General features: G+C 49.6%; 1 protein-coding gene across 1 annotated transcript in view; it reads left to right on the forward strand.

Annotated features, from left to right (window-relative positions):
* Positions 1 to 15362, forward strand: part of LOC144933299 (serine/threonine-protein kinase 17B-like) — a 31760-nt gene that overhangs the window by 12978 nt on the left and 3420 nt on the right. The window contains exons 4-7 of the mRNA XM_078857988.1: positions 13160 to 13304; positions 14284 to 14410; positions 14548 to 14596; positions 14973 to 15152. Coding sequence (XP_078714114.1) covers positions 13160 to 13304; positions 14284 to 14410; positions 14548 to 14596; positions 14973 to 15152 — 501 coding nt within the window. The remainder of the gene's footprint in view (positions 1 to 13159; positions 13305 to 14283; positions 14411 to 14547; positions 14597 to 14972; positions 15153 to 15362) is intronic.

Raw genomic sequence — 15362 nt, forward strand, 5'->3', positions numbered from 1 at the left:
TTTGCATAGTACCTTCGTCTTGGAGAAATCTATTTCATGTGTGCCCACAGCATTAAAACAATGATCAGCCACGGCAGAGGTGTTGGTCCTACCGTGTTTCAGAACCGCCTTGTGTTCGCGAACACGGTCTGAGACATGTCGCTTAGTTTCCCCAATGTAGCTACTGCCGCAGACACAGCTTAGTTTGTAGACGTCGGGGTATTGCATATCAGGGATCCTATCCTTCACAGATGGGATCAGATCACGAATTTTATGTATTGTGTTAAATCGAGCCTGGATCTTGTGTTTGCGAAAGATTTTGGAAATCTTTTTGGTGACCCCTACTATGTATGGCAAGGTGATGGTTTTGATTGGGTCCTCAGGTGGTTCTCTCCCAACGGTTGGGGTGACAGCTTTACGGATTGTGCAATCCGAATATCCATTCATCTTGAGGGCTTGGTGTACGCGCGCCAGTTCACTGGCTAGGTGGTGATGGTCGGAAATGCAACGAACCCTATGGTGTAGAGTTTTGATGAGGGTATTTTTCTGGGCTGGATGGTGGTGGGAGTCATCTAACCTATATAATTCATTTTTTATCTGTCTGTCCGTCCGTCCGTCTGTCTGCGTACGCTCCCTTGCGGGGGATGTAACTCTCGGACCGTGGGGTTCGGCGAGATTAAATTTTGCAGGTGGGCACGCCCCCGGCCCCGCGGTAAACTTAGGCATTTCCGATTTTTCGTCTCTAAACTTTAAATCGGACCGATTATCGATTTAGTGCGATTTATCTTTATTTATTTATTTAACGCTTTATTTATTTATTTACTCTTGTCGGCCGGCGCGGACCACGGCGGTTGCCCCTGGCAACGGATAGCAACGCATTCGCTGCGGGGTGGACGCCATTTTGAATTACCATTAAAAATATGCGCACGCATTAACACGCAATTCTGAGGTAAATTCATCAAAGTTTCACGTCCTCTTCACTCCCCCCCCCACCCCAATGTGTGCAATTACTATTATAGGGTCGGTAGATAATAAAATTATAGCGATTAGACAGTATTATTGTAGCGCAGGGGGGGGGGGGGGGGTTAACGGCCCCAGCACCCAGCCTCAGCCGGGTGGGCAATCTAGGCGAGGCCGGAGGCTCTGCACGGTACTAGGCCTCGACACGCAACTCTGTCAGGCGTCGACTTTGTGGTATAAACTCGATATACCCAGCATTGCCCGGGGGAAAAATACATTTAAAATCTTCTGAAAACTTTAAAACATAACATCCCAATGAAAATACAACTGTGTAATTAAGACTCTAAACCCGACCGCGCCAAGAATCGATTCTCTGAATCGCGAAAAGGAATCGAAGGTTGTAGATTTATTAGAATCGCCTTATTTCCGTTTAATATTAGTTGGTTATAGAGTTGATATAAACTGCTACGAATGGGAAATATCCGGCGTTGACCGGGACTAAAATATAATTAAAAACTCCTGAAAACTTTAAAACATAACATAAGAATGAAAATAAAACTCTGTAATTAAAAATGGAAACCTCCTATGCGCCAGGAATCGATTCTTTGAATCGCGCAAAGGAATCATCGAAGGTTGTAGATTCCTTTAGGATCGCCCTTAACATGTGGTGAGGGGGAGAGTGGTGAGGGGGAGAGTGGTGGTGGTGTGGGAGAGTGGTGGTGGTGTGGGAGAGTGGTGGTGGTGTGGGAGAGTGGTGGTGGTGTGGGAGAGTGGTGGTGATGTGGGAGAGTGGTGGTGGTGTGGGAGAGTGGTGGTGGTGTGGGAGAGTGGTGGTGGTGTGGGAGAGTGGTGGTGGTGTGGGAGAGTGGTGGTGGTGTGGGAGAGTGGTGGTGGTGTGGGAGAGTGGTGGTGGTGTGGGAGAGTGGTGGTGGTGTGGGAGAGTGGTGGTGGTGTGGGAGAGTGGTGGTGGTGTGGGAGAGTGGTGGTGGTGTGGGTGAGTGGTGAGGGTGAGGTTGAGTGGTGAGGGTGAGTGGGGAGGGTGAGTGGCGGTTGTTAGTGGTGATTAGTGAGGGGTGAGTGGTGAGGGTTAGTGGTGAGCATGAGTGGTGAGGGTGGGTGTTGAGCGTGAGTGGTGAGGGTGAGTGGTGATTGTTGAGGGTGTGATTGGTGAGGATGAGTGGTGAGTAGTGAGGGTGAGTGGTGAGGGTGAGTGGTGAGGGTGAGTGGCGGTTGTGAGTGGTGATTAGTGAGGGGTGAGTGGTGAGGGTGAGCGTGAGTGGTTAGGGTGAGTGGTGAGGGTGAGCAGTGAGGGTGAGCAGTGAGGGTGAGTGGTGATTGGTGAGGGTGTGATTGGTGAGGATGAGTGGTGAGTGGTCAGGGTGAGTGTTGAGGGTGAGTGGTGAGCGGTGAGGGTGAGTGTTGAGGGTGAGTGGTGAGTGGTTAGGGTGAGTAGTGAGGGTGAGTGGTGAGCGTGAGTGGTGAGTTGTGAGCGTGACTGGTGAGGGAGAGTGGTGAGGGAGAGTGGTGAGGGAGAGTGGTGAGGGAAAGTGGTGAGGGAGAGTGGTGAGGGAGAGTGGTGAGGGAGAGTGGTGAGGGAGAGTGGTGAGGGAGAGTGGTGAGGGAGAGTGGTGAGGGTGAGTGGTGAGGGTGAGTGGTGATTGGTGAGGGTGAGTGGTGAGGGTGAGTGGGGAGGGTGAGTGGCGGTTGTTAGTGGTGATTATTGAGGGGTGAGTGGTGAGGGTGAGCGTGAGTGGTGAGGTTGAGTGGTGAGCAGTGAGGGTGAGTGGTGATTGGTGAGGGTGTGATTGGTGAGGATGAGTGGTGAGTGGTCAGGGTGAGTGGTGAGCGGTGAGGGTGAGTGTTGAGGGTGAGTGGTGAGCGGTGAGGGTGAGTGTTGAGGGTGAGTGGTGAGTAGTGAGGGTGAGTGGTGAGTAGTGAGGGTGAGTGGTGAGTGTGACTGGTGAGTGGTGAGGGTGAGTGGTGAGGGTGAGTGGTGAGGGAAAGTGGTGAGGGTGAATGGTGAGGGTGAGTGGTGAGGGTGAATGGTGAGGGTGAATGGTGAGGGTGAGGGTGAGTGGTGATTGGTGAGGGTGAGTGGTGAGGGTGAGTGGGGAGGGTGAGTGGCAGTTGTGAGTGGTGATTAGTGAGAGGTGAGTGGTGAGGGTGAGCGTGAGTGGTGAGGGTGAGGTTGAGTGGTGAGCGGTGAGGCTGAGCAGTGAGGGTGAGTGGTGATTGGTGAGGGTGCGATTGGTGAGGATGAGTGGTGAGGGTGAGTAGTGAGGGTGAGTGGTTGTTGTTAGGGTGAGTGGTGAGGGTGAGTGATGAGGGTGAGTGGTAAGAGTGAGTGGTGAGGGTGAGTGACGGTTGTGAGAGGTGATTAGTGAGTGGTGAGGGTAAGTGGTGAGGGTTAGTGGTGAGGGTGAGTGTTGAGCGTAAGTGGTGAGGGTGAGTGGTGATTGTTGAGGGTGTGATTGGTGAGGATGAGTGGTGAGTGGTCAGGGTGAGTGGTGAGGGTGAGTGGTGAGGGTGAGTGGTGAGAGGTGAGGGTGAGTGTTGAGGGTGAGTGGTGAGTAGTGAGGGTGAGTGGTGAGCGTGACTGGTGAGTGGTGAGGGAGAGTGGTGAGGGAGAGTGGTGAGGGAGAGTGGTGAGGGAGAGTGGTGAGGGTGAGTGGTGAGGGAGAGTGGCAAGTGGTGAGGGTGAGTGGTGATTGGTGAGGGTGTGATTGGTGAGGATTAGTGGTGAGTGGTGAGGGTGAGTAGTGAGGGTGAGTGCTGAGCGGTGAGGGTGAGTGGTTGTTGTGAGGGTGAGTGGTGAGTGGTGAGAGTGAGTGGTGAGGGTGAGTTGTGAGGGTGAGTGGTGATTGTTGAGGGTGTGATTGGTGAGGATGAGTGGTGAGTAGTGAGGGTGAGTGGTGACGGTGAGTGGTGAGGGTGAGTGTTGAGGGTGAGTGGTGAGTGGTGAGGGTGAGTGGCGGTTATGAGTGGTGATTAGTGAGGGGTGAGTGGTGAGGGTGAGCGTGAGTGGTGAGGGTTGTGGGGGTCGCTAGCCCCCGAGATCCCTCCCTCGGTAATGCCAACGGCCGGGCTAACATCATCAATCGCCCCCCCGCTGCTAAGCGAACCGCTGCTAGGTTCCTCACCCATGGTGTGGGAGCCGTCGCCCGAGGATTCCCCTCCACCGCGGGTCCGTGTAGCAGGCATGGTTAATTACGTACGCGCACACCCACACACAGCTCCACACGCGATACCAACTCTTGCGCCGCTCTGCGCCGCGCTGGCCGCTCACGTTACGATCGCGCACCTGGGGTACGCCGATTACGCACGCCGAGAGCTTACGCAAGTAACGAGCACACGTAAGCGGGGCACACGCCGACACAACGACTCAAGTTGCCGCCGCCGTGCGCGTGAGACAAACCGTACAACAATGCGCAGCCGATTACGCGCTCGAGCCGCGGGGTTGGGGGTCAGGGGCCCACCACCGCGCCTCACTTTACGCAAGTAACGAGCACACGCAAGCGGGGCACACGCCGACACAACGACTCAAGCCGCCGTCGCCGTGCGCGCGAGACAAACCGTACAACAATGCGCAGCCGATTACGCGCTCGAGCCGCGGGGTTGGGGGTCAGGGGCCCACCACCGCGCCGCACTTTACGCAAGTAACGAGCACACGCAAGCGGGGCACACGCCGACACAACGACTCAAGCCGCCGCCGCCGTGCGCGCGAGACAAACCGTACAACAATGCGCAGCCGATTACGTGCTCGAGCCGCGGGGTTGGGGGTCAGGGGCCCACCACCGCGCCGCACTTTACGCAAGTAACGAGCACACGCAAGCTCGCACAAAGCTAACAGCTTCACTGCGCACCGTGGTTTCGCACACGCGAGCGGGGCGCACGCCGACACGACGACTCGTCCCCTCCCGCACTCGCGCGTGCACGTCAACACAAGTATCGTACAAGGACGATTCTCCTCTCACACGGCTGCGTAGGCACGCCAACACACAAAAGTGCTCTCCCCGGGCGTTAACACACACACCTCCGTACCCGCACAATCGTACGGAGACCACGGCCTTTACGCATACAACGACCACACACCCGCGAATGCAGTGCACGCTAATACCACGTTCAAAAACACCCAACAACACGGTTTTGTTACTACGCTCGAGATTTTATTAGCCCTTGTTAACCCACCGAGCCACCCGTGTGTGTGTGCGGGCCAGCAAGGCGCTTCTAACCCACTCTCTGGTGGCGTGCAGCCCTATTCTATGCTGCGCTCTCTGTTAAACCGCTTTCCTACTCGTCCTTACCCCGAACTAACCCTCTCCTACGGATCCTACTCTCCGCTCTGAGGTGTTGCAAGGCGTGTAATACGATACCGTCTGTTGTTCTTGGTGACCTTGCGGCGCTCAGATCGTCCTGCAGACAATCTAGCGGCTCGCCCGATGACTCCCTCGTCGCTGACTCCGTGTCAGAACTCCAGAAGAAGAGAGTTCCCTACTGCCCCTGCGTTTTCTTTTAAACTATTCACATCAAAGGCTAGGCGCCCCCGTCCCGACCGCCTTGGTCTCTCGACCAATCCTGAGCCTAGGATTTCCCGCTCTTTTGCGATCCCGCCGGCCTTTGACCTTTCGACCAATCAGTCGCCCCGGGTCCTGATCCCAGCTATCTGCCCTGCTGACCCGTGTTTGTGTTTGTATGCGTTTCTAACTGCGGGGCTCTCTGAGCTCGCCGTGGTCGTGCGATCTCAAATCCGCCCACGGCGCCGCAGTGTTACTTGGCCTGGGAAGGGTCCTGTCCAATTCCCTGGCCCTGAGAAACCGTGGGGTAACCCCCCGAGGGGGCCCTCGGGTGAAAACTCAGGGTAGGTGACCCGACCACGAGGCCCTACGTGGGTGCGGGTGCGTGCTTATGTGGGGGGGGTGATGGGGGGCAGTGCGGTGGTGGAAGCCGGGCGGCTCCCTGGCTCGGCAGAGCGGCCCCGTCGCTGTGGCATCACAGGGTGAGCAGTGCGGGTGAGTGGTGATTGGTGAGGGTGTGATTGGTGAGGATGAGTGGTGAGTGGTCAGGGTGAGTGGTGAGGGTGAGTGGTTGTTGTGAGGGTGAGTGGTGAGGATGAGTGGTGAGGGTGAGTGGCGGTTGTGAGTGGTGATGGGTGAGTGGTGAGCGGTGAGGGGTGAGGGTAAGTGGTGAGGGTGAGTGCTGAGTGGTGAGGGTGAGTGGTGAGAGATTCGTTAGTTTTGAGGGTGAGTGGTGAGGTTGAGTGGTGAGGGTTAGTGGAGAGTGGTGAGTGGTGATTGGTCAGTGGTGATTGGTGAGGATGAATGGTGAGTAGTGAGGGTGAAGTTGAGTGGTGAGGGTGAGTGGTGGTTGTGACGGTGAGTGGTGAGGGTGAGTGGTGAGGGTGAGTGGTGAGGCTGAATGGTGAGGGTGAATGGTGAGAGTGAGAGGCGAGTGGTGAGGGAGAGTGGTGAGTGAGAGTGGTGAGGGTTAGTGGTGAGGGTTAGTGGTGAGAGTGAGTGGTGAGGGTAAGTGGTGATTGGTGAGGGTGAGTGGTGAGGGTGAGTGGTGAGGGTGAGTGGTGAGGGTGAGTGGTGAGGGTGAGTGGTGAGGGTGAGTGGTGAGGGAGATTGGTGAGGGAGGTTGGTGAGTGGTGAGTTGTGAGGGTGAATGGTGAATAGTGAGTGGGAGTGGTGAGTGGTGAGGATGAGTGGTAAGGGTGAGTTGTGAGTGGTGAATGGTGAGGGTGAATGATGAGTACAGTCAATATGCACTGCTGTTATCATACCAGGTACCACCACCACAATATGTACTCCTCTCATCATAGCAGATACCACCACAGCAGTATGCACTGCTGTAATGATAGCAGGTTCCACAACAATATGCACTGCTGTCATCATAACAGGTACCAACACAGCAGTATGCACTGCTGTAGTGATAGCAGGTACGACCTCAGTCGGTATACACTGCTGTAGCGATAGTAGATACTGCTATCGAGTTGGTAGATACCGCTATAGTAAATACTAAAACAGTCAGTATATACCGCTACAGTCAGTCAATACTGCTACAGTCAGTATATACTACTATACAGTCAGTACATACTACCACGGTGAGTAGCTACTAGAGTCAGTAGATACTATTATAGAGTGAGTAGATACTGCTATAGATTTTGTAGTTACTACTATAGTCAGTGGATACAACTATAGAGTCAGCAGATACTATACAGTTAGTCGTTACGAGTATATAGTCGGTAGATACTACTGTAGGCCCAGTAAATACTACTATGGTCAGTAGTTATTACAGTCACTAAATACTACTACACAGTCAGTAGCTACTACTGGCTCAGTTGATACTACTGTACAGTCAGTAGATACTACTACAGAGTCAATAGATACCACTTCCTCTGTTGTCTGTAAGGTGTTGTTAGTATATATACCTACGAGGGGTAAAGATATTTTTTGAGGGGGGGGGGAGACCGCAATTTTCGGAAACCTTTTGACATCAACTATTTACCTCACACTTTCTACAACTTTTTGGACTTGTGAAAGCCTCTTATATATTTGTTGGTGGAGAAATGTACAAACAGCCCACCGGGCTTTGGCAATACCTTAGTATCTGTGTATACATATGTAAGGTTTTTAAGAAATATATTTTTCACCCGGGCAAAGCCGGGTACTTCCGCTAGTGTTTTATATAGGCATCCACGTGGGTGGCTTTCCTGTAAACAGTGTCCCAATGAGCCATCTGGTCTTTCTTAGATTAAAACATCCAAGAATGGTAACTTGCCATGCTTTTCCACCTCCATGGTGAATTTGATGGCTGGGTGTATGGAATTGATGTGGTTGAAGAATTGGTTCAGAGCTGGCAGGCCATGTGGCCAGATGACGAACGTGTCATCTACGTATCTCTTCCATAAGGAAGGACGTATGATGGATGTCTGAATGGCATTTGTCTCAAATTTTCCCATGAAAACATTGGCTACCACTGGAGATAAGGGAGAACCCATTGGGGTACCTTCAACTTGTATTATTTTTCTATCTACGTGACTTTACCAAAAGTCCTAAAGAGTATGAATTCCTGCAGTCACGAAAGCTTTAAGTCAGTATTCTTTGGTATTTTACAGGCTTTCCGCAGGCTCACTGCATGCGGCACAGGCATATTTGGTGTGTGGTTCCAACCACTTTTTCTGAACTACTTAACAGTCTAAGTTTCATAGGAAATAAAATGAAATGTGTTCCGTAATGAAATCTGGGTGAATTTTGTAGGCATTTAATTGGCGTCTTCCAGACCGCTCGCAAAGGCCGAGTTGGATTACACCATATGCTCGGCTCCTTAAGAATATTGTATTGAGCGGGTAAAATAGTGGCACACAGATGGCAAGTGCAGTTGGCAGGCTCATGGCTGAAATGGTCTTAAGACGTGGAAGGATTTTTTCGTTGTCCTTTTATGATTTATCAAAGCCACGTGCTGAAAAGTGGCGTGCGCACTTCTGTTTCCTTGGCTTTGGGTCTGCCGCCTACTTCAAAAATGTTTTAAAATTAAACGAGCGCACATTATATATATGTACTGCCACGGCATAAAGTCGCAAAAAAGCCATTTCCTCCAATTTTACCATAATTCAATGGCAACTGAGAAAACTCATTATATTGGCTCATGGGCACATTAAATCTCACTGGGCATGAATCATTCGAGATATTGTGGCCTCTGAGGGATTGATGGCTGTAAATGTGGTATATATTTTTATGTCCTCATCCATCTTCTGGGAAAAGGGAGTTATTATAGTGTACCTGTGCGGAACCTTCACTCAGCTCATGTGGAAAATTTTGAAGTAATATAAAACGCAGCAACAAACACACAGGAGCTTCGAATGTCAGTTGGTGCTGTTGTTAGTGCTGTTTTTTCATTACTACTACCTTCTGGTGGAACGATGATTAGCAAAATACACTGAGCTACGATCCTTGCAACCAACATTTTGGCCATTCATATCCGTAACAAATAGTATCTGATAATTTACACTTATAAAGCACCTTTCACCCAGAGGTCGCAAGGCGCTGCAGAGAGCTAAAAGCAAGTAAATAAATAACTCGCGCAATTCTAAAACCTAATAAAAGCACGCAGGCTCATGATTTAACCACAGATACAAATACCAAATTTATCAAGAGAAAGGGCCTTTAAGAAAAAAAATGTCTTAAGGCGAGATTTAAATAATCCGAGGGACTCAGCAGATCGAATATTCGATGGAAGTGAATTCCACATCTTGGGGGCAACATGGGAAAAGGGCCCCCCGGGTCACCAATTGAACGGAGGTGCGACCTTGGCACACACGATAACCAACACTCGGACTACCGAAGATCTTGCGTTGGAATAAAATTAATATCTGGGTGCAGAGTGTCACAATCAGCAATAAAGGTGGTTAGGGGCATGCATGTTACTGGTCACTAAAATGCCTTATATGGGGTCTGCTGACCTCAAAAGGTGCTCTCTAAAAGCACTAGTCCCCGCTGGAATCTATTGGATTAAACGGATAATTTTGGTCATTATTCCGCACTCGTCCATCATCACCAAACATTTGCTGGCCAAAGTCCCAAAACGCTCGCATTCGAAAGCACGCAGCTTCGCCTATGTCTCTGCCAATCGTAACAATGGGTGTCGGCGGGAGCCGACGCTGTCTGCGTTGGCGGGGTCACCTTCTCTCTCGCTCGTGAGGCGAGGCTCGTAAAGCGGTCGCTAACAGCAGCAGACCCCGGCGGTGGCCCTGCTCCAGGAAGGCTTCCACGGCTGCAGGACGACCTCTCGTTTTTCCTCATAACGCTGGCCTGTGTTGTTATCTTACTCGTCTTTATTATGAATATTATTATTAACTTAGCAGCGGACAGACGTGGATAAACGTTTTATTTGTGCACCTATCCGTAATTTTATTGGATCTTAAGAGTAACGCGTACACACGCACTGTGCGTGGGTGGGCACGACGCACAAAGATAACTAACTGGCTGCCTTCAGGAAGAATGCTATTTTATACAGTCAAGTGGAAAGTGATTTGGTGCTAAAATGGGCATTGAGGTGCTGCTCATCTTCCATTTCAGCCATGAGCCAGTGGTGTAAATTCAATGTTCCCATGGCAAGGGGGATACGCTACAAAGGATAAGCACTGTTACATTTCCCATAAAGTAGTACTCATATTGTCAACCCCAAAGGGATGATGAGCCGAGTCCATCACAATTAGGGTTTAAATTCACAGCCTTCCAATTGAGGCACCTGGCCATTTTACAGTACATATTTCTAATACACTATATACAGTGTATATTTGTGTATAACATGCATACATTGCAATATATTATGTTATTTTTGCAAGATTATTAAATTAAAATACTTGCACATGCTTTTCCTCTTTTTAGAATAATTTACATGCTATTTGACATTAAGAAAATAATGTATTTATGATAATCAAATAATCAATATTTTTATTTACTGCACGTGCACACAAGGATGTGTGCCACACAACTTAATGACTGCACACATTTAGAGTGCACATACTATTTTGCTATGTCTATATACTTTAATGTATCACTTTTTTGGGGTCTTTCTCAATTGATCTCAATTTTGTTGTCAGAATCATGGCACGGGATGAAGAATCCATGTGGAAATCTCAGAGCAGCGGTGCCCCATTTGTCAAAGAACGGTGTATGGAACGATCCTTCAATTGTCCTTTTTACCATTTACATACTCCACACACCCACAAAACACAGGGTGTGCTTTGAGATGTGTTTGTTGCATGGCAGAGCTGACATTTTGCCAAAGAGAATGCAAAACTACAATTAATATTCTTGACATTTGTGCAGTCATTGGTCACGTGGCTGAGACGATCAAACTGGCCACATTTAAAGCTCTGTTTAATCAGATTTGAACCCACAATGTCAGCGGTGGTGGCTCGGCACTCTGTCCTCTGGAGCGACCCTGGCCACCGCGTGTGCCCATCTATTTAGAGAATGCACTGTGAGGCGCATGCCCTGCTGTACTACGTGAATGTGAATGAAGAGCAATACCCTTCATGCTCCAGGTTGCCCGTAGGATGCATTTCAGTATTCGCGTAGATTTTCGTTCCTGATGCCCCGTCGGGTCATTCAAATAAACACGGGCAGGAGTGATAATCCTCAGCGCCGAATCACGCAATGGCAGGAATTCTGGTCATAGGCAAGTGTATATTGCGTGCCCTGTGCATTTATATATGTACGTTGAACTTCTTTCGCACTGTATGTAGCCAACCATGCTCATCGGAGATGCATGAATGTTCTCCGTATGTGTTTCTTACTATTTCTGATTAATTCAATTTGCTCAAGAGTTTCCAAGTTCATCAAACTGAGCTGCATGCCAAGGGGGTGATATAGTCCATAAATTTAGTAATAATTTTTAATTAACTTCAGTCAAGGTCTATATATCTTGAGTTTCTTAGGTTTATCTGAAAATGGCAATGTCAGACTGAGCAGTACGAGTCAAAGACCCAAAGCAGTGCTCAGTATAACATCTGAATGTTTAACTTTTCATACAATGACAAAAAAACTATTTTTTTGTTTAAATAAATTGAATAATTATTTAAATAATAAGGCTGTGACAATGGCGTTCAGAATTTTGTAATGCAAATATAATTTCCAGCATGCTCAAGCGGTCACTGCTGAGATGATCAGGGCTTGGGTGCCTTGAGTGGCTCAAAGGCGTTCTCCCAAAAGCCTCATGACCACTATGCTGAGAAGATGGTTGAGGGGAATTTTAAGAAGAGTCATTTAAAAAAAAAACATCTTGTGCCTTTGCAAACATTTTTCCAGAGACTTGACAACGGGACACAAACAGTGAGTAGGGCCACAGGTAGGGCTGGGCTCACAAGCGGCGTCTGGACCACGACGGCGACAATGGCAGGAAAAAATCCATTGAGTGCGAGAGAAAAGCTGGCGGCAGACTTCTGTCTGCTTTCTGTTCCAGTTTTTCATTTTTGTTTTCTTCTAGTCAGAGGCCACCTGCCCCCAGCTCAACTTGTTTTGCTTCCCTCTCCCACCCGCAGTGCCGTGTTTGTGCGATTGTCTTGGCTCTGTCTCCCTGTTTACCGAGTGCGTACAACCCTCCTATTGCCAGTGAGGAATTTTGACTGACCTTTGTGTAATCCAGCTGGTTTTGTTTTGTGTTCCTTTGTTACTTTTAATCCATGATTATTTTATGTTGTACAATAGAGTTCTTGAATTGTGCCTGTCCCATCCAAGGAGTGCTCATACCAATTATTAATAAGAATGCAAAATTACAAAAAATGTGGCAGTCTTACTGTTGGCGGTAGCCACGTGTCATTCTTGTGAAAGGATAAATGTTTTCGTGCTCTCTAAGCTCTAAATGAATAGCTGTAAATTTATGACATACTTTTGAAGTTTAACTCATGGTAACATAATACAAAGCAGCACTTCAGGTCCTAGCCAAGGAAAACCATACAATATATCCTCAACGTTTGCAGCAACATAAAAAAAAACTGCTCAAAAATATTTCCTCTTCCCACATTCTATTTACAAGTTCTGCATTGTTCTTGTTGGAACTGAGGGTCTAGAGTAAATCCTCGCTAAGCGGTGTACATTTTTTTTATAATGGAATGCACAAAACCAAAACAATGTTCATCTGCAGATGAGGCTGCATTGTTCAGCGGAGGACCTTTAAGTGTACCCATGGGGACGTTTTATGTTCGTGGTAAATTTGGCCAAAATGTCAGCACATTCCCGCATAGCTCTGAGAATATTTTTTTACAAAAAGCACTACGCATATCCTGCTCTCTTTTACGATATTATTGATTTTGCAAATATGTCTGTAAAGTGCTCAGATTTGTTGTTGGATTGTTACTACGTGTTGTTGAGAGCTAAGTCTGACATTTCATGCAAATTCCTGGAAAAGCTCCCAGCCCATGGAGCGAAACGTCGGCCATCGAGCCCAAGAACCCGCAGGGACAAACTGACGACAACCACGGCAGTCGGTGGGGCCGTACAGCACAACTACGAAAACATTTCGCAGAAGTAATATCGCTGTAAGATTCATGAAATCGGCAAAGCCCAATAAGACATCTGATCCGAGGAGTGAACTGCTCATTAGAATCCTACATATTTAAGACACCGCCTCGTAGTCCATTGGGGGCGAGGGTCTCCGTGCCGAGCGTGATGTTTAAACAGCCTCCATGTGCGTGCTGTGCCCGCCACGGTTCCAGTGCGGTTGGGGGCGAGATCTTCAACCAGTGCGTGGCCGAGGGCGAGGACGCCTTCACGGAGGGCGACGTGCGGCGCCTCATGAGGCAGATCCTGGAGGGCGTAGCCTTCCTGCACCGCAACGACGTTGTACACCTCGATCTCAAGGTGCCCCCCCAGCCCCGTCCGGCCCCCCGTCCTACTCAGCCGCGGGCCCGCCTTGTCCACAAAGAGACGCTTGTCAGTAGGGGAATGACAGCGTCGAGGTTCCAAACGATTTCGAAAATTTCACCCGGGCTGGAAATGTATGCATACAAAGAATATATAATGAAAGATTTCAACATCTCATATTCACGTCGTCTACCATGAGGACATAGTTGGAAATTAGTAGACGTGATGACACATTTTGTTATTTGTAAAACTAGCCGGGCAGGACTGGCTCGAACGCACAGCTCATGATCTTAAGAGCAGGAGTTCAAATCTCTCTATTTATTATACTATAATTAGCCAAGAATGTCTGTGTGTCCCGCGCGTGACGTCACTCCACGTCGACCAGCCCCCCTCATTAATATCATGAACAGGTTACGTCCTCCACATGGACCCCCCTCCATTAATAATAATTAGCAGGTGACGTCACTCCACATGGGGGGGCGAGGTGCCTCATCCCCCCTCCTCAGCGTCAACTTACAACCCTCACTACAAAGGCAGAACCCTCGCGTCACGCGATCTCCGTAACGCTATTGAGACATAGAAGTAAAAAGGACGTCATGATGAACAAGGGATTATAACCTTTAAATGAAATGAGTCTGTGTCACCGCGGCCTTACGAATTGCACACGAATGGATGCAATACACCCGTCCTTGGACGGGCAAAAGGCTAGTTATCAAGAAAATGACAAGTCAACCGTGATTTTCCTGTAGAGTGGCTGGCATTCGCCATTGGCGATTTTTTTTTACCGCCGACTCAATTTCCACTAATAGAGACGAGCACCGCAGCATGCTCGTTAGTGGGATATACATTGGTAATTATTGTAACGATTATCTTCCCTTCCATTCAGTCGCACATTTTACTCGCACTCACCTCTGCATTTCCCCACCACGCCTCACTGATCGACATCTATGCCCAATGCCCCTCACTGTCGCGACAGCCTCAGAATATCCTGCTGACCAGCGCATCCCCACTGGGCGACATCAAGATCGTGGACTTCGGGCTGTCGCGGCGCGTGAACTCCGCGGAGGAGCTGCGCGAGATCATGGGAACTCCAGAATATGTTGGTACGGGCACGTGGGATCTCCCCCGCTTGCGTGCAGCATGCATGATGCGAGGCTTTTCCATGGTAGCTGACCAGATGTTCATGACAGGATTGGAGATGAATGGGTGCTAACTTATTCTCTTTCTCTCTGTATTTCAGCTCCCGAAGTGCTGAATTACGAGCCCATCAGCAAGGCTACGGATATGTGGTGAGCAGTGCTGCTGGCTTATTACTGACATTTCCATAACTGCTTATTTCAAACTTCTGGTGAATGACATAGCCATGACACAAGCACCTAGAAATGTGTGCAAGCACCAATCGAAATAGGTGCTTGCGAAGAGCCATGTCTTCGGGTCCTCCAGTTTTTCCCTCCACATTGAGAATTGACATGTGTTTAGATTATTGTCATTATTTTGCTGCTATGAATTTCCATGTGCAGCGTGGATGAGTACGGCAACACACCCTATAGAGAGACTCTCTCTCAAGGCTGCCTCTCGTGGAGTCCCCTTCTGTCAGCAGCGTGCGTGAGCAGGCCATTGCAGGGCTGCACATTCACGCGTCATGCGTGGTCCGCTCATTCACAGGAGTGTCGGCGTGCTGGCATACGTCATGCTGACGGGGGAGTCGCCCTTCCTGGGCGAGGACAAGCAGGAGACTTTCCTCAACGTCTCCCAGCTTAACGTGAGCTATGAGCCGGAGGTGTTTGAGGGCGTCTCTGTGCAGGCGGTCGCCTTCATCCAGCAGCTGCTCGTCAAGGCACCCCAGTGAGTGGCACGCATCATGGGGGGATGGGGGGGGGGGCGGAGGGGTGGGGGGCAGTGGAGGGGGGGGGGAGAACTGGGGAGGAGCTGTCACCTGAAACACCCCCCTAGCCCCAAGGTGGCAACACTCACTTTCACCGCAAAGCTGGTGGTAGGAAAAGGAATGCGTCGGTGTGCGTTTAATTTATCAGATTTTAATTTATTACACCAAAT

The sequence above is a fragment of the Lampetra fluviatilis genome, chromosome 1 (genome assembly GCF_964198595.1).
Source record: "Lampetra fluviatilis chromosome 1, kcLamFluv1.1, whole genome shotgun sequence".
Classification (NCBI taxonomy): domain Eukaryota; kingdom Metazoa; phylum Chordata; class Hyperoartia; order Petromyzontiformes; family Petromyzontidae; genus Lampetra; species Lampetra fluviatilis.